The following is a 24,743-nucleotide window of genomic DNA, read 5'->3' on the forward strand; positions in this document are numbered from 1 at the left end:
TACACACTAACAATATAAGTTTCTCTAAACATATGTCCGGAAACCTTTCATTTTCGATGTAGAGAATTTTCAAAATTATTAAAGACTTGTAAAGAATCACACATTGTTTGTCAAGTTGCAAAACAATTGACGAAAGTCATAAAAATATTTTATTAATTCGGAGATAATATAATAATTTCATTATTATTTCTATTTAAAAAATAATGGATGATTTTGCATTTTTAACAATAATTACCTTAACTAACTAAGCTTATTATTTTATTATTTATCTTGAATTTAAATTCCAACAAAATGAAGCAATAACACACTTTTATAAAGAGGTTTTAATAGCCACCCTGTCACATTATTCAAATTTAGAAAAGTAAAAAAATTACTATGAAAAATTATATACATTCAGTCGTAAATTGCATTTCGTATTTAAAAGAGATTCACTTTAATAAAAAGAAAACACTTTCATTTTCACTTTGTCTCAAAAAAGAACTACTCTGTTCTCATACATATTTATAGTAAATTGTTAAAATTATTATTAAGGTTTGGCCAAGCATTGTGATTTCACCCTGTAATATTCAAATGATAATAATTAATAATTAATAAAGCTCTAAAACGTAAATGATGGTAATGATAATTATTGTAGTTAGCATCTTATAAACCAATATGAATACATAATTGAATTTACAGTTGCCTAAGTAAAAGGGGTTACATATCTTTGTTTTATAAATTTTAATTCTGATTAAGTATTTATGAAAATTTCTTTATATTACACTTTATATTTTACTTCAATGTCAGCAAAAAGTTTTAATTAGGTGCCTATTTGTTTATAAATTTATTTTCTAAGCATTTTAATTTGCGCCATCTAGTGGTATTCAGTGTAAGCACTCTTAGATACTGTAGTAGAATTCTAGTATCAGTCAATAGTGCTATTGAACTTCTTCAAAACAGAGGGCCATAAATGCTTTTCATTCGTTTAAAATTTGGAGATACAGTCCCACCTGTGCTCTTGCTGGCGAGCAAAGCAGAAATCTGCGGGCATTCGAGCAGCTGTCAGTGAATCATTAATGGCGTGGTGTTAGTGGACGTAGGAAAGAACTTGTTACGAAAACAATATCAAAAAATCATTGAAAATGAGTGCTAGGGGTATTTTGCCCACGTATCAAAGGTTCGTAAATGGTATGCCGGTTCCGTTTTCCAGAAGATCCTTTCGCCCTCGCGAGAAATACGTTATATTTTTAGTTTTCGTAACATTTGGGTTAGTATGTTTTGGTACATTCTTTTTCTTACCGGAGTTTCGTACCGGGGGTACAGCGGAAAGTGTATACAAAGTGTATGATCAAATAAAACGGGCCGCCCCAGAATTATTAATTCCTCCACCGCCTCACCTCGAAGACAGCCGCGAATCCCCAAAATTGATCAGGCACGAAGAAGATTTTCGTGTCGATCCCCACGTTATAGGTGACAGGGAAAAGTTGAAGGCTAAGATTGACCAGGACGGTGAGTTAAAAGTGCTCGAAAGACCTGACATGGGGTTCCAAAGGACATCCTCTACAGCTAGGCAACCCATTGTTGCTAATCAGGTAGACGAAAATGTGGGAGCGGAGGACCTTGGGGGGCCAGAAATTGTCACTGTGCCCCCTGCACCTAGTGATCATTTCCCTCTTACTATCGGTGGTGAAGATAAAGATTCTACTGCCAGAGAACGCAGGGACAAAGTCAAAGAGGTAAGGTTTTTTTTCACCTAAAATTAAGGACGGTGTTTCTATTTTAAATATTTAATCAGGGTATTTATTTTGGTTGAAGTACCTATATTTTGTATGTAAAAGGTGTTATTATTGCTCGTACACATGTTAATCGTAGTCGACAATTTATCTGTTTAATTGTATTCGTTATTTCTGAATTATATTTACCACAACATTATAATATCCGCCTACATAAAATATATTGTTATGAATATAGCTGAAGTGGTTATTTCGGTTATTTCTTGTATGCCTATGTAGTATGAACCTATCCAATGAAAAATGTTATTTGCCAATATTAATTATGTAGGTACCTAGACCTAGGTAATTATTTTTTTTATACAACGACTAATCCAAGTAGGCACCTAATCAGAACTTTATCTGAGACTTTATCTAATCGAATCAATTGTTATATCATGATGATTTTATTTTAACATATTTATTTGCTTTCTGGACAGATAACGCTAAAATCGTTTATTAAGTTTATTAGCAATAAGTTTTCCACGAGTATTGACGGTTCTAAAATTCACCAATTTTATTGAAAATAAACGTATATTTTGCACGAAGGACGAAGATAAGAAAGCTCGTAAAGAAACTACTTTAACAAGAATAATTTCATTTGGCAAAATAAAATGAAATTATCGCAAAAAATGTACATATACACAAATTTTTGAAGAATTCCTAGGTACTAAGTTTGTAAAATACACCAGCTAGGTAGGTATAAGTATCTCATTTAAAAATACATTTTTTATTGTGCGTGTGTGTGTGTGCTGTTTAATTGTGTCCATTTCCGGTTAGTTTGTTATAGAATTTCAAACAGAATAAACGAATCTTTTCTGTATAAATAAAAAAAGCACATATCAACTTGAAATTTAACCTTTCAATATCAACAATATTTATTACATATTCAAATGTGCATAATATTTATAAATTCTTAGACTACCTATTTAAAACTAATATTTGAACACATACCTACCTACGTGTCAGGTCTTCTATGTTTATTTATAGGATAGCATTTCCCTAATATGAAATGTTACAAATACTTTTAATATACACACTTGAAATCGAACTTGAAACTATTTGTAAAGGTTTTGTGTTAGCTACATCTTAATTAGTTTTTCCCCGAATTCTAATAAAAAAATTAAATTCCTTAGCTTAATCATTCGTATATATACACTTCGATATAACAGATCATTAAGTAAGAAAACGAATACTCGCAAAATGAGTGATGCTCAGCTTAAGAGAACAGTTATATGATCACCCAAATTTGGATGATCACTTATATTATTACTTCAATACCAAATTATTCGATCCTACAGCGCCTATTTTTAAAAGATAAGATTCTTGTGTTTCATCTATAAGCTTTGTATCGAATATGTAGTTTTAAATTTTATATTTATATGTTTAATCCCAAAATTTTTCCAATAAGATTCCCTGAGACTTGATTTTCGAAGTCGTATTAGTAAAGCAAATGTATCGATTGTAGATGTACTGATTAACAATTAATTACCGATGAGAATTATTGTTTTTGAATGAAAATCAATCATACTTGCTGCTGCTGAGTGGTTAGATAAGTATGTACTGCATATACCTATTGTTGGTGAGATATAAAAAATAATAATAATCAATACCAGTAAGTAATTAAAAAGTGTTCACCTTGTTTTATTAGAAAAGCGTTTCGTCCAAAAAAATTGAACATACGTAATGTTGCAGTCGTTGCCTCTTTCCTCATTTGAATATTTAGCGTATACTTTGTTTAGATGTACAGAAACACAAATCAAGTCAATAAAATCCTTTATTTACAACAAACTTCACGGATAATAAAACAATAAATAAAAACCATATGGTTGGCCGTCACGTTTTGATATGGTTCGTGCTCCATAAATTATTTACAAGATGCGTATTCCATTTTATCTTTCAGGAAAAGGTAACGAGAGTGGTTACGGGACGCCTTTAAGGCGTACAATTACGTTTAACACGAAGAAGTGCCTTTCCTGTATCATTCTTCGCATAATTTATTCGGTATTGGTTTATGCGCTAGGCGTTAGTCGTAAGTTAACTTTCACTAGAAAACCCAGTGTCCATGTGTGGTCGAGCAGGAAAAACCGTGCATAATATTGTCACAGCTATTTCATAAACAAAGTGGACGATGGTGAACAATGTCGGTGTATCCCAAAAATAAGTGCCTCTCTGCAAAAAAATATATTATTTTCACTTATTTTATTAATACTTATACAGACTTATACTTGAATGAATGTTTTTGTCATTTTTAAGTCTCTTAATAAACAAATTTGGTGTAAACAATTAAATAATAGTATTGAAACACCTACTCATCATGTAATATTAAAGAGTTACATGTTCAATACAATGACGAAAATACAACACAAAAAGCAGAATGTTAGCAATAATTTGAGGGGTTTATTAATTTTTTAAAGGGATGGATTAAATAAAAATAATTTCATATTATTGTTAACCACAAAACTAACATAAGTATCGATATTTAACAATTACACAGGGCAACAAAATTTGACGAAAGATTACACCCAAAAACCAGACCTCACTTGCCCAATTTTTTTTTGTGCGCACAATCCAAATCCGGCTTCAGAATTGTTCCTATACGCCACGTTTCCGAGATATCCTAACCTAAAACTGAAAAAAAAGATTTTTTTGCTATATTTGAGCTTATGTCATAGAGCGAAAACGAATCATGCCCTCTAAAACTACCACTTTTACCCTTCAAAACGCATTTTTCAGATTTGAAAAATCTTTTTTATTCGCGGAGATATCATTGAATAAAGTTAGGTACTTTAGCGTTTACATAACAGTGGTACTAAAATTGAAAAAAGTTCTTCAGAAAGTGGAAGTAATATATTTACATGTTTTTTGGGTCGCCCAATCCGAATCTGATCTCCAAATTATTCTATCACTTTAGGGTTCTGAGATTTCCTAACTTAAAACTGCAAAATCAACAATTTTAGGCCGAACTATTGGTATTAAGCTCTATAATTGTAACACGGAGCCATTTAACAGATTCGGATTCTGCATTCTGACCTTTTGGCCAGTGAGGTCTGGTTTTTGGTTGTAAAAATTGTTCCCTGTGTTATTTATCTATCTTGTTTTTTTTTATGCGAACTTCAGTGAAAGCAACAATTTTTAAATGAATCGATTCAAAATTTCTTAAATTCTAACATAAAATTACCTATAAGAAAATCAATATTTTTATTTTTTTTATTTTTTCATACTTTTTATATAATTATGGATTTTGTGTATTGATTAAAGGATTAATTATTTTGTAAAATTATTATTAATATATTTATTTATAATTAGTATAAAAGTATATAAAATATTTCCATAGATAAGTACTGACACTAGATTTTTTTTTACAATTCATTACAAATTTCAACTTCGATTTGGGGGTTGAGGGGGGTTAAATTAATTTTGATATTTTTTTTATTGAGAACTATCGTCTAAAACATTTCAAATAAAAGAAAATGCAGACAATTTTTTTCAAAAAATTCATTTTTAGGGGAGTAGGGGGTGGTTTTACAAGGGTACAAATAATCCAGAAGTAATTTTTTCGTCGAGCTACCCCAAATTAAAAAAAAAAGAAGGTTCGACGTAACATGGAAGCTGAGATATTATAAATTTGACATTGTCAGTTTTTTTCTGGTTGAGAGGAAGATCCCCCCCACCACCACTCCCTGAAGGGCTACTGCCGCGTACCCTTACTTTGACGGGCTCTGGATTGATCAATTACCGGCAAATTCAATTAAAATTAACACGGCATAAAGTTTAAACCTTCATTTACAAAATGTTAAAATTTCAGGTCTTAATGTTTATAACAAATTGCTCTGTGATTTTAAAAACAAAAATTGCTAACTCCAGATCAATTGATCGTAGAAATTTGTTTTTGTTTTCAATTTGTAGATTTTTTTACGAGCTTTTGAATGGTGCTATATAACTTCTTTCAAAAGTAAAAAACCGCGTTAGAATTATTTTATTTGTTTATTAGGGAAAAAAGTGCCTTCTGTTATACAATTATATACAACTAAATTTGAAAAACAAATTATTTTTTTTTTAACTAGAGGATACTTGGTGTCCCTTCGAAGAAAATAAGTCCAAAAGAAATATTTCAGTCATAACCCTGCCCCCGGAATAGTCATTTGAAAATGGATCTGTTTTGCAAAAATGGGATAAATAAATGGACTTTTGCAAAAACTATTTGACCGATCGAGCCCATCTTTTGCACATCTCTTAAGGATATAAAAACTCACATTTTGGGAAAGTTTGGTAAGATTTTATTAATTATTTTAAAAACAATTAAAGAAAAAACACTTTTTCCGTTTAATTTTGCAATAACTTTTTTGTTTATAAAACAATTTTAACTTATAAAGTCTCATTTTAAAGATGAGTTTCTCTAGATCAAATCGTCTGTTGAACTTTTTTGCTAAGATTAATAGTTATTTTACAATAACGCGTAGAACGAAAATTGACGAATTTTTGACCTATTTGTTGATAAAAAAACATGGCTATACTTTTTCATGACCCATTTGATGAGACACCTCTTGTATCATCATTCCCAAGACTTTCCAACAATAAAATCACGCCCAGTAATTTTCACGAGTTCTCCATGATTTTTTACCTTTATTTCTTGGTCCAGTAGCTGATTTCAAAATGTCAGCAGTAACATCATCTTCAAAGAAAATAGGTCCAATTATTCTTCGTCGAGATATGGTTACCCAAACTCCTATTTCAACAGAATGTAAGTCGTTTCCATTTACACATATGGATTCTCCGCAGACCACGTACGATAATTTTGTGAATTTATCTTTCCACTAAGATGAAACCATGCCTCATCCGTGAAAAAGTTATATCGCTTAAGTTGTTAAACCTGTTACAGGTAGTTCACTCTTTTTTCATTATCTAATGGTAATAATTCTTGCACCATGGACACTTTTTATGGATGTAAATGTAAATTTCTTACAGCTCTGTGTACTGAACCATAATATGACATTCCTATAATTAATATTTCTAAATATTGATATTTGATATTTTATAAATATTTACCCGCCTGAGCTAACAGTTGTAAAGGTAAGTGGGGCTTGCTGTTAAACGCTCTCTAATATCTTCCAGTTTATCTTCAGTTAAAACTGACTTCTTCCAGGTGACTTCCCTTTCCAAATACTGCCAGTATTTCTGAATTGTATCACCAAACGTGAAACATGCTGAGCAAAAATGTTATACTCTGCGGCTTCACGATTTGGAAACTCTTCCTGGAATTGCAAAAAATATAAATGGATTGAATAATTCCATCCGTTTTCATCTCATTGACCAACTTTGAAAGTAGGCCTCTACAATGAATTTATCGTCTGCTAACGAAAAGACCATTTTCTAACTTAAAACAGTTCGAGTACTTTATATCGAAGAAACCATCAGTATTTGCTTCCTTACCACAAAACCAACAGTTAACAGATTATTAGCGTTGAAAAACACTGACTATTTAGAAGATAAAGATTAGATTAAGCTTCTTAAATCTCTATCAAATGGAACAACATAACCATGTATTAAACGGCAATAATAGGCTACTGGATCTGATTATTACATCAAATGATATTAGCTGTGAAGTTACAGAAGATCCAGCACCTTTAGTCGCAGAAGATGTACATCATCTAGGGTTATATGTCCAGATTAGCTGCACATCTAAATCTGATGATTTGCACACGGATTGGGCGTAGTTAGATATAATTTTCGAAAAGCAAATTTTCACGAATTGTACATGGCTCTCTCTGAAGTTGTGTGGAACGATTTGTATGATGTGAATGATGTTGATCGTGCTTGTAGTATATTTTATGAAAAGCTGAATAGAATTTTTGGCACATTTGTACCTAAATCCATTCCCAGGACATCTACTTTTCCACATTGGTTTTCCAAAGATTTAATACAAAAAATAAAACTTAAAAATCATTATTACAAAATGTACAGAAAACACAATTTAATCGCATTGAATATGGCGATAGAGTTAAACATTTAAGAATTGTCAATAAATCGAATGTGTTCTGATTATGAAAAATGTGTGAGATCAGCTGAAGCTAATCAACTGTGAAATTTTATAATTTTGTCTGTTGGATTTTAATAAACAGTAAAACACAATCTCCGAACACAAATGAAATAAACACTACAAGCATACACGGGAAGCACGAACGTCTCTGAATTGACAGATCGTATCGTTCGGAAATCTAAGAAAACGGAAAGTAATTTTGATCAAATAGAAGTAAATTTTAATATCTTTGCAACATTTACTTGTGACGTCAGCTTCAATCATTCTGGATCTCTCAGTATTATAAAACATATAATATGGCGATGTTTTCATTTAAGTGTAGTTTTAGCGGAACTTATACGTCGAATGTCCTTAAATGTATTGCAACTTCCAGTATACCTACTACAATCGGTTCTTTTCGATATGTTCTTATTTATCAGCTCCTTAGCGAACTATCACATACAGAATAACGTTAATTTGAATAGTCCGAATGGTGTGCCATCTGAATATACTTGGGAGAATATTTGGCAAGATTGGTATCGATATACACCATCCACACTATAAGACATTTGTTTACGTTTTACATATCAGATAACATTCTCGACCATGCAGTCGTCCATACCAAGCGACCTCATCGTCTGAAGCCGCCGTACACACCTTACCTAGAAAAAGTTTTATGTTTCAAATATTCTTCGATAGTCTGTTTGGAAATGAAATAGGGTAATAAAACCTCGAGATAAGAACCGGCCATGGGCGTGGTAATATTTCGTTTCAGGTAATTATCGGGTAACACTAATGCTAACAAAAATGACAGGGATTGGAAAATCGACTATCTACAGACTTTTAAAGGAAACAAAAAATGAACAAGATACTGTAAATCCCCCAAAATCATCTACAGGGAGGTCAAAAGTCGTTATAGATGATTTCTTCAAAAATGTCATTCGCAGAAAAGTACACTCATTTTATTTTAAAAAAGAAATACCAACGCTAAACAAAATTTTAAGTGAACTTTCAGAGGACAACGATTTGCCAAAAATCAGTAGAAGCAAATTATGGGCCGTCTTACGAGAGTTGAATTTTTGCTGGGAAAAGCAGAACAGGAAGTCAGTTCTTATCGATAAAGATGAAATTATTTGTTGGCGAAGATCCTACTTAAGATCAATTAGAAAATTCCGTGACGAAGGGAGGAATATTTATTATCTAGACGAAACTTGGGTCAACGAGGGATATACTGTAACAAAAGTATGGCAAGATAAAAATGTAAAAAGTTTTCGACAAGCATTTTTGGATGGACTTTCAACAGGGTTCAAGGCACCTTCAGGTAAAGGGCGAAGATTAATAGTGACACATATAGGTAGTGCCAGTGGTTTTGTAGATGGCGGTTTACTTTTATTTGAATCTAAAAATACAGGTGACTATCACGAAGACATGAACGCAGATGTTTTCGAAGAGTATTTTACACAGATGTTGGATCTTATTCCTCCGGGGTCTGTAATTGTCATGGATAATGCCAGTTACCATTCACGGCAGACCGAGCGGACGCCTACGACTGCTTGGAGGAAAGCCGATATAATTCAATGGTTATCCGGAAAAAACATTTCTTTTGAAACAAATATGGTGAAAAAGGAACTTTTGACACTTGTCAATCTTAATAAAGATCAGAAAAAATATGTTATCGATGAAATGGCAACAAATCGCCAAATAACGGTACTACGGTTACCACCTTATCACTGTGAACTTAACCCAATCGAATTAGTCTGGGCGCAGGTAAAAGGAGATGTAGCGCGAAATAATACGACGTTTAAATTAAGTGACGTGAAAATTTTGTTAAAAAATTCCTTGGAACGAGTAACTGCAGATAACTGGCAAAGATGTATACATCATGTACAAAAAGAAGAGGAGAAAATGTGGGAACTCGATAATTTAATTGACGTTACTGTGGAACCTATCGTTATCAATCTAGGAGACGAAGATAATTCATCAGAATATTCAGAGGATGAATTTTAATATACCTACTTTTTTATTTTCTTTATTGTACATTTATACAACACTACATTTACTCACCATAATTTGAATTTTCAAAATACATATATTTTTGTGTGGAATAAAAGTCTATTCATTAAATTTAAATAAATATTTTGATAATAATATTGAATAATTTTATTTGAATTACTAAAAACCCTCTTAACCCGGTTATGATGCTTAAAGTAGCCTCATGTTTTGAAATGCTGTTTTTATATTGTTTACTTATAAGGGAAATGGACCGAGAAATTGAAGCGGCATAGACAAAGACAGATTGTCGGGGATTAAATTTTAGCTACCTGCTACAATTTAGTATCACACAAAGTTTTTTTAAAAGTACACCTCATCTATACGGATAATACATAATATAAAAATATTTAATATAAGCACCAGTACTACATTTATTTACGATTTGCATACATTACTCTCTTTCATTTCTAAACAGACTATAGTTGCCACACGCTCTGTCACTGTTGAATTCAATTCAGTTTTAATAGCTCGATGTAACTTATAAACTACCGTGAGCTTCATTCAAACTCCTTTCTTCGCTCTCGTCTCCTTTAACTAATGCTGTGCCCTCAAAGGGCCATTAACGTCCGCCATGGTAACGAACGCGAAGTTTAATGTTTTACTCAACCACCTCGTAAACCTAGTTTGGCTAATATAAACCCGGGTTAACTTTTCGGTGTAGAGGCTCACGCAAGATTCATGTTTTCCCCCTCGTTCCCCGCCGTGCGTTGGGGCGAGCGACTTATTGTGTATACGGGGAATAAACACGACAATAATTTGAAAATGAAATCAAAAGTGAGGGCAGAGCTGTAATAGCGAAAGGGGAGGCAGAATCAACTACCCCGTTTGATGTTTATTCTCGCAGTTGTTTGCCAGCGAATGTTTTCAGTCAGTAGCGGTTCGTTAACGCCTTTAAAATTTGTTCAGTGGCTTCTCCAGAGTTATTCGATTGTCAGTCAACTGTGAATGAGCAGGAATTTTTGCAAAGGGTGGGGGGGGGGGGGGGGGGGGGGGTCGTTGGGGTGGTCACCCAGGGCAAAAAGGTGGTGGTGACAAGGTTGAAGTATAAGGACTGTACTGAGGAAATTTACAGCTCGCCCTGTATATGTTTTGTGGTATACGATATGATTTCAGAAATACCAAGAATATATGGTAAACCCCAAGAATTTAGTGCAAAAACCTTCCTATCCAATAGCCAAAAGCAAACGGTGGCCTAAAGTGCGTAGCAAATAAATAATATACTTATTTTTGTTTAAATTTTTATATTAATTAAAACTGTACAGAACGAATGGCCAGTAATTTTCTAAACTTGCAGCATGCAACAAGAATCACGGAGGTGGCGTGCCTCCTTTCCCCTACGCCCATGTGTATCAATGTATATATTACAATATTCTTAGTACCCCAGTTTTTATTTTTCACATAATTTTGATTATTTGAAAAATACTATTTTTCTTTTTATTTTGTTTGTAGTGTTTCAGTCTTTTTGAGTATCTAGTTTGTTTAATTATACATCGAATTATACCTTTAATAATAATTGTACCTTCTGTCATACTTTAGATAAATACAGCAAGGGGTATGTAATATTGTAACCTGACGGGTTATTTATTTATTTATCTATCTCCTGTTATGAAAAGAGTTTACCATTTACTTCTCGAAAGGGAGTTTATAATTATCATCTACACTTTAATTAATACGTGGGACCCTAGAAATGTTGTACGTTCAGTGGATGAATCCAGGTGTTGGGTGTACAGGGTGTTCCACTCTCACTCGATGGACACTTAATTTGGAAGAGCAAGAAAACACCAAAACTTCGAGGGAGGTTTTTTAATAACAATAAAAGCAAAAGAAACAAACAAAATAACGAGGACACACGGCTTTGAACAAACATTATTAATTAATTTACACGTAACAACGCAATCCGAGATTAAGGGAACTCAACGCAAATTTATAGCTAAATCTGGAAACACTTTATCCGTTATTAAATTAACCCGAGACTCTAAAATTAAGAAAACTTCCCAGTGTGGAATCCAAGGAGAAACTGGCTTTTTTCGGAGATCTTTCCTGAATTCGACACCTCTCTTCGACACGCCCATTTCTTGGGTACATAAGTTACGGTTCTTATCTTATTGGCGAGATCCCTGAATATCGGGGGTTGAAATGGCTTAGCTATACCATGTTAATACCTAATTGACTGTATTTACAATTGTATGGATAATTTTGTAACTAAACTAAACTTACAAGTAACCCTACACCTTCCTCTTGTGACCCCCTCCGTATAGCAACACGGGACAGATTAGTCAATCTCCTTTAATATATTCTTATAGCTTGGAAAATCCGCCTATTTGATCTATTATTATTTTCCTCACATCATTCTAACAACTTATTTAAATATCTTGCAATTCCTACGTCTTTTCGAATGTATTTCGCGCGTTATTTGAAATATCAATTTTTCCCTTCATCATGGGCCGAACCGACGCAGTTAGTCGATACCAGATGCCTAACACTTGGCCCCGACGATCTAAGTCTACTTGTTCAATATCATTGCTAAATCTCATGAGGCCTTCTCCGAAGGACTGCGATGGTCGAGCTTTACAAATTTATTACTCCCGGTGACCAGTGGCACCAGTTTCTCAACTACTTTATGGCGACGCTAAACCTACTTGAAGGCCCTTAACTTTCCAATAATTACACAGACCCACAAAAAAAAAAAGTTGAAAATACCAAAGACTAGACCAACCTATCCTTATGTATTTTTACGCGCTGAAACCGAATCCGAAGTCAAAATTGCTCCATCACCCTCCAGTTTTTTTTTTAAATCGCGAAAAACTACCCCAAAAACACGGAAAATCTTCAAATTCTCGCTTGAGCACGGGTCCGAAGGTTGAGATAAACGTGGGAACCAGCACAATAAGACTATTTTATATGTATTTTGACGAGCTAAAACCGAATCCCGAGCCAAAATTGCTCTATCACCCTCCAGTTTTTTTTAAATCGCGAAAATCATCCCAAAATACGGAAAATCGCGTGTTGTTGTCTTGGATCTTAACATTATCTCTTTTTTTTATCGTACTCTTTTATCTTCAAAAGATCTGTGTAATGGATACCTTTTTTTCTGCTATCTGGCTCGGTTTCCCTTTTAAGCATCCAACAAAAATCTGCCATCATATTAACATCTCATCGTCCTTGGTACCGGCGTTCAATGGTTTAATGGACATTAAGGAAATGTCCTTAATGTCTTAAATAAAGATGGCTCATGCTACATTTATGGTAAATTTGAAATTTCTAAACAGGGATTGTATCTGAGAAGGGCCTACGACGTTGCTTACCTTGATTACAACATCCAATGAAATAGAAGACGTTTAAAAGGCCTACTACCGTCATATTTCCAATTTTACCTCTTTGACCTCTGTCAATTGTTAGGTCCAAGTTTAAAGTTTTAAATGATTCAAATATATTATATTTATTTTTAACATATTGTGAGATATTGTTGTAGTGTATCTATTCGTCTTGTTGAAGTCGATTGGTAATTTTTACAAATTGGCAATCTGTCAACATGGGCGTTCACTCAAAATTTGTCTGGGGGGTGTCATAAGTCCTAAGATATATTAGAAAATAATACAATTCTAATTTGATGACAAATGTGTGCGTTAGTGTCGCACCTGCCCTCTCTACTGACCCTTTTCTCGCCGACGACGACGCATCCTCCACCCCCAGAAATTGGTTCCTGCGTAATCCTCCAACGACGCACCCGATTCATCGCAGACAGGGCTGGAGACTAGCGCTTTTTAGCCCCTTTCCATCTCGATTCCCTCTGCCTGGCTGAGGTTTTAATGTTGTCTCTGAGATTAGTGAGAGTAAGACACGCTGTTTGTTGTTTGCCTAAAACCCTCGAGACGGCAGTGGTCTGGTAGAAACGTTTTCAATCTATCCATTTTCTATTGAATTGTTCTAATACATAGGATTTTAGAGTACTTTTGCGGGACAGCTCCTTTTTTTGTATGTATTTCTTTATTTCTGTATCCCTTAGGATCTCCGCCAAAGGCACAGAAAGTCCTCAGGGGATTGTATACTAGATGGCTGATGTACATCTCAAGCGATGCGTTCGCAACAAATTTTTAACAATGTTCTGAATTGCAAGAAAGCTTATTTTTGTAAATGTTTGCATTATATTGATATGCGACAAATTAAGGGCCGCTATACAATGCAACTATACGTACTTAACTGGTTTTTCACTTTTTTGCACAACCTTGAGACATATTTTCCTCTAAATAAGTAAGGACAACCTCAAGGTACTAAAAGGCAACGAGCACTCTTCAATTCGAGTCGTAGTCTTATACTAGCCAGAGAATTTTGCTCTGGTTACAGATATGCGAGATCCCAGAGTCGACGTTCGATCACACTTTGGAGTAGCTCCGTTTATTCTCGGGAACTGCTGTTCGCTTTAGGTCCTGATACCTGGCCTCTCCGGATTCGAACTCTTATTTCAGATTTATATAAGGCAACGAGAGTCCTTTTCGTCTCCTGTCCAGACGCCCAGATCTCCAACAGTGTTTATTGCAAGAATAAAGACTTTTATGGAAAAGTTATTAATTAGCAGCAATTTTGAAAATGGCTGCTAAAAAAATGAAAATTCAAAATTAGAAGCAACTACTTATATTGGTTATATGCAATGATGTGAAATAATTGAAAAGAATAAAGAAATACTGATCTTAACTTGACAAAAAGTGCAATAGTGTATGTAGGGATCTCTTAGGATAATTTTCTATATACAGCATTTGAAATTCTTTTAATTTCTATGAAACTTTTTTCAGTCAAGGTATTTACCGCATTCTTTCGACTTCTGCGGCCTGTCATTGTTTTTCTAGGCGACTCGATATAAAGGTGAGCAATAAAGAGAAACCAATAACATTGCACGACAACATAAAGGATATAAAATGGTTATGTCGTATGCGACTCTGGAGGAACCTATTTCACAAACGAGCCCCATGTGTCATTTCATTTTTTAATGCAATCCGCGGGATGGGTATAGCGTCTCCCTTTCGGTTTTGTGATACCCAACTTCTTGAAAAAAAAGTCCTAAATTTGTGAATATCCTATTTCCATTTGTTACACTAAAGTATTTTTGTTTTAATTTTATAATGGCACATTTAAGGCATTTTTCGGTGTACATTTCCAAACGCATTACACTTTACGGACCAAAGTATGGAAGTTTTTTGTATTATAGTTTTTCCGAAGTCAATTGAAGAACCTATAATTTCAAGGTATGTACCAGGCTCGGTCGCTAAGCAGCAACTCGGCATTGAAATATTTGAAAAACTTGTTCCCATATTTATTTAGCCATACCCATATATAGGTCTGGTCGAACTAAACGTGCAGGTGGTAGAAATGTATACGACCAGTTGAAGAATGCGAGCGCGGCCACAGGGAAATGAGCACAGTTGTATTGGGCTTCTGTGCAATAAATCACAGCAGGCGACAAGTGATTCATAAATTGCCCAGCAGTGCAGTGCAGTAGTGCGGAATTTGGTGTGAATCAGGCAATTTTAATTTATTATAGGCACCTTCTATCAATCATTCATATTACAATTGCGAAAGGCAGAAATAAGAGGGATACTTTGTTTACTAATATTACCACAACAAGGCATTTTGGAGACCTTTTGAAATGGAACAAAACGAAATTTACCACCAGTATAATAAAATTGTTTGAGGACATAAATAATTAAAATATATTGTTGGCCAAATGAACATATAATAGAAATTTTCTACACATTATATACAAATTATTATAATTTTTTACTTTTAGCAGAAAAATTGTTTAGGGACGCCTATGAAACTCATAAAATTTTATTACCAGGCGTTTTTATGCATATTCAACTGACTTCGGAAGGACTATAACTGTAATGCGATCGTAGGAAAATTATCAAAACAATAAACAATTAGAAATAAAATTGTGACGTTTATTTCGATTTTTACTCGGATTTTTATTATCGTTTGAATAAATATATTCGTTATTCGTATATTTGTTTTACGCAAGATGGTTTCTACTACTGCCATCAAAAGACGGCAAAGTTTTCCACGTATTGGCCAAATATTGTAATCGACAGATTACGACATAATACAGAATTATGAATTACAGACAAAAGTCAATATGGGTCTAAGTTGTACCGTTTCATTTAATGTTCAAGAAAAAAGATGCGTTTGCATCGAAAATATTAACTTCCGAAAAAAGACACTAATTACGAACAACAGAACCCTATGTTAAATTTGACACGGGCAGATACAAAATTTAATTTTGTTTCAATTTTATAAGTTATGCAGAGGTCTATTTAAGTAAAAAAGACACCGTCTGTGTATTTTTTAAATATTTTTGTCGACTTTTCTAAAATATTAAATCCTGTAAAGTAACTAGCGGGGTTTTGTGAAAAAAATTATCTCGTCTTGCAATCATGGTTTACATTGTAGTGGTGTATAAGTAGGCAAAGACATTAACTTGAGCAGAAAGAAAAGATCGCTGTGCGTAAAATATTTCGCAAAATTCACCCGTCATAGGCGTAGTGGGGGGACTTAATAATGTGTTTAGCACTCACGAAACTTATATTAACGCTGAGTGCAACGGTTTAACGTTGAAGAAAATATGACTCATACATATACACTTAGGTATTGTCAGTAATTTAAAAATTAGAACCCGCATATAGTAATTTATTTAATATTTTATCAACAGGCAGATAAATCGAATAGTATCTAATAGCTTTCCATTGTAGTTGTACAACATTTATTTTTTAAAGCAAGAGAAGGTCTACAAGTTTTGCATTTGATTCAGAGTATCAATATTGAATTAATTTAATTACAAAGTACGAGACAAAATATAATAATTAAAAATGTATTTTCGAATTGACGTCAGTAGAATAGATATTAAATGTATACGTCCATTCTAGAACCAATACTGGTTGACATTCACCTTTTGATCAGAATTATTTACTTAATTTAAAATTGTTGCAAATGTGCAGGAGGAATAATTGGAAACGAACAGCGATATATTATCCCGTGTTATCCATGTGGTCGAAATATTCCATGTATAATGTATATAATATTTTTTTAAGTATCAGGAAATGTATGCCCTCACCTAGTGAAATTATTATAAATCTTTTAGAGATTGCTAATTAGTAATTAATTATTAAAATCTAGTGCGCGAAATGTTTCAAATGAATGTTTTGATGCCGCACTAATTCGTGACGTCATTTAGTGCGCTGGAAAATCGAGAAGATGAGGGACAGAACAGCCTGATAGCATGAGCATGGCAAGTAATAAAAGTCTAGAGACAGTCAAATTCACTTTGACGCATACACAGTCATTCTTTTTGTCTTAATAGTTTCTTCAGGAGCAACTGTATCAAAAATATTTAATAAAGTATTATTAAAATACTGCACCTTCTCATCAACAGTCTGTAAAAATATAAATGATGGTGTTACTGTTAAATTTTTTAACAAATCCCAGTAATATCTTTAAAATTCCTTATCCTAATTCTGTTTCCGTCTTTGGTTCTTACCTACCTAATTTGCAGTAAACTAAATAATGATCTGAAATGTTTAAAATATCTTTTGTGCCACAAGTATAATTTTCGGAAATCGGTACTATTATATGGTCCAGAAGTGTACTGGAAGTTTTAGTACCTAACTCTGGTGGGTGATGAAATAATTTGTTGAATTGTGCATCTAAAAAATACTTAATATATCATATAAATCGAGATTTATGTCACCTCCAAATATAACCTCATTACAAGCTAGCTCCATTAGAGAGTTTTCCAGAGAATTCAGAAAATTGTTAAATTCACCTTTAGGTCGCTCAATAGCGTAAATTAATTTAGAAATTCTTACCTCAATCCAAACTTGCTCCAAATCTTCATGAGAATCTATATTAAAAATATTATAATCTATACTATCTTTTAAATAAATACTCAAGAAGTCTTTTAAAATCTGCAAAATGTGCTACTAATGATTTCATATAGAAAAAAGCAATCGAAAAATGTTTCATTGTACCTTCCACTTACAAAAATGAATTATAAATGAACAAGAACAAGAATGAATAAAAAACGATAAATTACTATAAAAAAAATTAAAATAAACAATTATATACAACTATTCTTCTTCGTTCGTACCTTTCTTTTCCATATTGCATATCCGGCAAAGCTAATTCGATATTATATATATTTAATACATCATCTTTACCTTTCAAAGATATTTTCCGCCCATTAGCTTTTATGTAGAGTCCAAAGGCCAAACATTCCCTTTTCCAAATTTTTCTGTAGCTAACATTAGATCATGTTTAGTTGTCAACAGCTTCTCGGTTATAAACATCTTCCTTCCTTTCAATTTCTTTTTGTTGTAATAAACCAAATTACGTTGTGCAACATCTATAAATTTTAACAATACAGGTATGGGTTTTTTTGTTGTTATTTTGTTTCGTTCCAATTCGAAAACAGCGATCAGATATGATATTTGTAATATTCAACTTGGATTCCAGAATTTGTTTTATATGGTTATCAAGATCAGTGTTAATGTCTTCAGAACTACCATTTAAGTTTGAATTTTTGTGCCAAATTTTCCAATTTTACTTTTAATTTATTTGCCTCACCCTGTAGGTTATTCGTTTTATCTTCCATTTATTTGTGTTATCATTTTACCAGTTTGGCCACTTTTGGAGAAACCTTATCAGCTAATTTTATTGACAGGTTCTCCAAAAAAACATCATGGTTTATTTTATCAGCTCTTTTAAAATTGCTTTAGAAACTTCTTGAGCCAGATGTTTTAATTGTGATTTTTGTCTTTCCATAGATACCATTGTATTGTTAATAATCCTTATATGAAAATGTTTCACTAACTGTTTTGTTCATACAATGATAATAATACATTTTATGAATACTTTGAACAATTCTGAAGATAAAACTCACACTATTATAACCGATTAAAATAGCCGGAGCTGCAAATCAGTACAAAAGTACATCTGAAAAAAATTTATAATTTCTTCATAGTACTATCTTAATGAAATGCGTATATTTTACACAATTGTACCTCATAACTAGAGAAATATGTTTCTCAAGCATTTACAGCATCTAAAAGTTTTTAACGGTGTTTGTCATGTTGATGTGCATTATTATTTATCTAAATATATTTTTTCACCTTTTTAAGGAGCGTCATTCTCTTCGGTATTATTATAATTATTTTATGGATTATTTTTAGTTCTCGAAACATTGATTTGAAGAGCGTGTACCGAAAAAACATTTGGCAATATCTTTTTCTCATTTTCATATGAAAACTGTCGAAAATGTTCTTATAGACACATATTCTGTACTTATATAAAGAATTAAAACAAAACGTGGCAAATTCTCGATTACATAGTACTATGCTGGAACCGGATTTCCGTACCTATTCCACGCCTCAGACAAAAGTCAAGGCTTAATAATGACAATTACACTTATTTAATTTGATTTAAATACATTCGGCAGTAATTGAGATCTTATCGCCCGAGTTGGTTCTCTCGAACTATTACAATAACACGGCACGCTGGTCTCCATTGTCTTTGAACTTTCATACTTTTGTTTGGCAGGCTTGATAATGGCCTACTTATCGTAGCAAAACATCGCGAAGCCCCACGTATGTGAATGTCAGATATCGACTTTGAGCTAAAGGCGTCCACACACGACGACCGACAGTACGTAACTACTAATCTTATTTTTTGTAATGGTTCTGCCTCTAGTTGCTTTTAATTCCACGCGATTTAAATCCAAATCAAGCCAATATTTCTTTTTAAATTGTGACTCTAATCATATATCAATTATTGTCTAAAAGAAATTAAAAATAAATGGACAACTGGCCTTAATGGTATTCTAGCTATTGAGCAATTGTGCACTTATATGTGCTTTGACACTATATGACCTTTCCTCAAATTTAGATATCGCCAAAAATACATCTTGTTTTTAAAAGGGGGACAAAATGAATATTGACAATTACAGATAATCATTCTTTGCAATTTTGTGAGATTGTTTGGTCACTGGTCATTTTCAATATTCTATATTTATGAAATGTGACATATTCTCAACATGGACTTATATCTGGCTGATTTATAGTAATAGACCTTATAAGTACCACTTAATTTATTGCAAGTTCTTTGGATAAAGGTTGTCAAACTACAGTATTTATATGGATTTATCAAAAGTCTTTGACATGTTTGATCATTTGTTCCAAAAGTCTAGGATTGGCATTAGATTTTCTTAAGTTTTTAAATTCTTATTTAAGTAACAAAGTTCGAAATGTTCAGTATTGCAATCAACTGACTTATTAGCGATATCAGTGGTTCCACATATATATTTCTTATATAGATATATTAGAGACCACTAAAGATTGGCCAAATATTTGAATGTATACACTTGTATATACACGATAAAAAGGAAAGTAATTTCTTTGTCGTTTGTAACGAGCAGAAAGCTGTGAGAAACGATGATGGTTAATTGCAGTGGGTGGATTTCTGTAATCGTTGTGGGTACATAATTGCAAGATTAAATACATATGTATTTATCTCCCTTTCGTTATACTTAATGCAGTTTTCAATTTTACTAAATGTCTGTGTATGAAGGTAGATAAAACTTCGTAATGAATTTTAAAAATTAATGTAGTTAAAAAGCTTATTTATTTAATTATGATTATTTTAATTTTTTTTTCAATTACGTATTTTTTTGAATTGACGTACGACATAGAACCCTAAGGGGCGTCTCCTGCAATGTGAGTATTACATTCTTCATTATAGAAATGCTTTTCCTTTTCTTATTAGAATTTTGATTAATTTCTACATTTGATAGAAAACATAAAAATAGTGCAATGCCTAAGAAAACAAAAAATTGCTATACTTAATAACACAAACAAATAATAATAATAATAATGTAGTAAATAATATAGAAATACTGTTTCTTCTTTATTTATTTAGTATTTTGCCACCTCTGCAAAAAAAAAATAAAAAAATTAGTTAAACAAACCCTTGTGCCGAAAGGATCGGTCATGAGTTATTTTTTATGAAAACGATTTTGCCTAATCAAAAAAGAAACAATTCAAAAAGTTGTTGATATTTTTATTTATTTTTGACAGTTTAATTAATTATTTTCCTTTGATATCTGACAGAATTTGTTTTTCGTTCAATATTGCTAAAAAATTTTTTAACAATAATACAGTTTAAACAGTTTTTCAATCAACTAAAATTTATGCACTTTATCAAAGAAATTTGATTTAGGTATAAGCGAGTTTATAGCATACCTTGTAAAACTAATAAACTCTTGGAGAGACCCCTCGCTCTGTAAATATTAGAACAGATAAGCACAAAGATTATATTGAAAAACGAGAATTTGAGAAATAAAAAATTTGCAGTCACGCTTGGGAAAAGATCCAATAATTTAATGAGATTGGGCCAAAATTATGAAGAAGTAAAATAATGCCGTTGAAAAGAAATTAAAAGGCACCACAATTATTTTCTTGAACGGGGAAAAATGTGTTTCAAATTACTTTTTGAACTTGGATCCTTTTTGGCTAAAAGTACTGAAAGATGAAGCAAGTAATAATAAAATAAGCATCATACATCTTTACCTATGGAAACAGGCAAAAACAAATTTAAACATAATTAAAAATAAAAAAAATACAACGCTTTGCCAGAAGAGGATGTGTGGTTTCAACAGGACGGTGCTCCATTCTTATGCCGTAACTGTGGGTGATTTTCTTTATTTTCCAAATCACTGCATAGGACGCAGTGGTTCAATTGAGTGGCCTCCGAGATCGCCAAATCTAACGCCCTTAGACTATTTTCTATGGAACACGACCGAACTCACTTGAGGAGCTTCTTCTGTGAATTGTTGAAGAATGTCAAAAAACAGTAAAGGACTGTCAGAAAAGGGAAAAAGGGGAAATATTAAAGACAATGAATTGACATATAGTCAGAAAATTAAGCTGCATGGCTTAATTTAGCTAGAATTTTCAAAATTAAGTAAAATTTGGTTAGAGTTTGAAAGTTAACCTAGAAAGAAGATATTGGTATCAAAAAAATGCAGAAAAATCTAAAGAATCTAAAGGCTTGTTTTAATTCTGTCAGCAGACAGTCTTAGAACAATTCAAAATAGTTACCCAAGCGTATTGTCAGTATGTCTTGGCTTAAATATGTTCTTATGAATGGAATGGTCAACTGATTTGAACCCTAGAACAGTTCTCTGTCGGAACCAAAACAAAGCTTAAATATGTAAAGATCATGCAGATTAAAACATGCAGAAAGTCAGTATTTTGAAAATAAAAATTCTCAAAGGTTTAGTTTGACATTTCCACGGTAACATGTCTTTTGTTTAAACTTCAGTAAAAGCAAAAATCGAGCTCAAAGTAGCTAGTCTCTCATAAATTTCCAAAGCAGTAACATTGTCAGTTTAGTACCTAAAATAACAGTTGAATATCAATAAAAATCAATAAGTTTGTGGAAATTACCTATCTGAAACGTAAACGTCAGTCACAGCAAGTAATGTCAAACGTCAGAATCACACAGTGTATATACATAGTTGAAATCCCGAAAAGTTTGTAATCATTGCTATCAGTAAACATAAAGTTCAACACTAAAATCTGAACAAGGTGAAATAAATAAAAGTGGAAAAATCAAAAAGTGTAGTGCAGTGGCGGCTGGTAACATCATAATAGATTGCAGTCAGAACGAGCTTCTGGACGTCAATGCGGAATTATCTACGACCTATATCAGTAAATGGATCCATCGCATTTCCAGAGTTCAGGAAGAAACCAACATAACGACCAAACGCATTGTGAGTTGCATACAGATAAAATTTGTCCAAATTGCACTTTCAAACATTAAATTCAAATAGTAAATACATATATTTAAAAATTTAATCATATATGCATATAACGAAAAACCAAATTTTCATTTTATCAAATTTTGACATGTCGACAGTATAACATCAAATCATAACATTGAAACTTTAGATTAAGAGGGGGAATTCTATGTAATTGTTTTATTTAGTCAAACATCTTTCATTTTAAATTACTTTAAGCAAATTAAACAAAATAAAATTACAGGAAACCACACCCTGAAGTTTAAGTCAGCTCTACTTTCACTTAAAACAAATTCAAATTCAAATGTAAACACAAAAACTTTTCATCAAATACATAATATGTTGTCTTATTGTTTAAGTGATGATTTTATTGGCATATCCAAACCAAAATTTAAAAATCCTCGTGAGCAGAATTGAAAAGTTTAAGGGTATTTTACGCCCCTACCTAAAGGGTAGCTTCCAAGACACCAAAACTTAGACCATCACGTGTTCCCTTTAAAAACAATAAAATCGACGTGTCACATTTTTTTTTGGTTTTTTCCGATATTTTCTAGATGGGAAGTTTTAATTGTATAGTAATGAAAACATCGTGAAAGTGTTAAAATAGTTGAATATTAATTTTTCTTTTTAAGCAATTCTTGTATTGAATTAGGGGTCATCGTTCTGTAAACGTTTTTTTTTTTAATTCATCAGCCCTCACGAGGTAAAAGTATGTAATTCTGATTTTAATAGAAGCTCAAGAAACTCTGCAGATTACCTTAATCATCTGCTGAGGTAAACATCATAATTTTATCTCGTCAGTTGTATGACTTTACATGTGATTGATAACGTGCTCACTTTATTAGTCGAACAGCACTCGACCGCAAAATATGAATTTGCACATTAAGCAACAAAATTGCAAATAAGGCCAAGGTCGCACTACTGTCTGTAACAGCTGGATACAACGTGATAGTTATTTGCTGAGTTGATATTTGATAGAAATTATTTTCCGTGTCCGCGAACACCAAGTTTTACACCGTTATTTAATAACTTGACCGTGATATTTCGCTGTTCTTGATAGCCGATAGTACACTTACATTGGAGGTGTTTGATTCTCCTTTCATTTGCATTTTCAATACCAACTATAGAAGTGGCTTCGTATATGTACTCTGTAAGTGGGTTTTGCTGCTGAACCCTGTCATAGAATGTTAAAACTATCAGTGTTTTTGCGGGTAACAGTCTGTGACATACATTTAAATACACACATTTCAATGCAGTATGGGCTACAGGTCATAATGTTTAATTTTGTTTTGATTGTGAACAGCATTTAATTGTGACATTGCAAATACGCGTATTCATTATAGTCCAGTTGGTAGAGGTTCGGCCTGTGTCAAACCTTGATAACTCAGAAATAACTACACAGGCCTACTTTAAATGATGAATACAATAACATGCTAATTTGTTGACAGAGTATTTTATCAGGAAAAAAGTAATTAACAATTTAATCGTAATTTTTTTTTGTAGTAGTAGTTTTCTTTAAATAACTAACTCAGCGGGATGACTTTGTACGAAAAAATGCTTAGGACATGATTTTGTTCGTAATAAAAATAGCTACAAAATGGCGGTGGTTCGATTACGAAATTTGCAATAATATTGGATGGAATATTTTATAAATATACATACATATTTTTCCAAAAATTAAAAAAAAACGGTGACGTATAAAACTAGGGTGACGTATAAAACCTTACCAAAGCTGCAAAAATTAAGATAATTGAATTTTGCAAATTGCTTTTGGTTTCTGCATATTTACACTATGTGTATACCAAATTTCAAGTGTCAGCAAAACTTCCAACAAATTTGGCAAAGCTTCGAGTTTCAGATGCCGATGGATGTTATAAAACCTTATAGAACAAAAAGTTTTGCTCCTGATTTTCGGCTTTAGCGTCATTATTGTATATATATTGAACTATAGTTTTCGAAAGCTTTATCACTTTTTGTTTATAATTGACATTTTTACAGCAACTTTAAAAAATTGACGTTTTATACCGTTTTTTCAATTTCACGGCTTTGTTATTGCAAATTTCGTAATCGGACCACCGCCATTTTG

At 32.6% G+C, this 24,743-nt stretch overlaps 1 protein-coding gene across 1 annotated transcript in view; it reads left to right on the forward strand.

The window, feature by feature from the left end:
- The first annotated feature begins 1,033 nt into the window (after positions 1-1,033).
- Positions 1,034-24,743, forward strand: part of LOC108914226 (mannosyl-oligosaccharide alpha-1,2-mannosidase IA-like) — an 87,671-nt gene continuing 63,961 nt past the window's right edge. Inside the window, exon 1 of the mRNA XM_018719989.1 lies at positions 1,034-1,715. Coding sequence (XP_018575505.1) covers positions 1,122-1,715 — 594 coding nt within the window. The 5' untranslated portion in view covers positions 1,034-1,121. The remainder of the gene's footprint in view (positions 1,716-24,743) is intronic.

The sequence above is a fragment of the Anoplophora glabripennis genome, unplaced genomic scaffold, assembly GCF_000390285.2.
Source record: "Anoplophora glabripennis isolate ALB-LARVAE unplaced genomic scaffold, Agla_2.0 scaffold709, whole genome shotgun sequence".
Taxonomy (NCBI): domain Eukaryota; kingdom Metazoa; phylum Arthropoda; class Insecta; order Coleoptera; family Cerambycidae; genus Anoplophora; species Anoplophora glabripennis.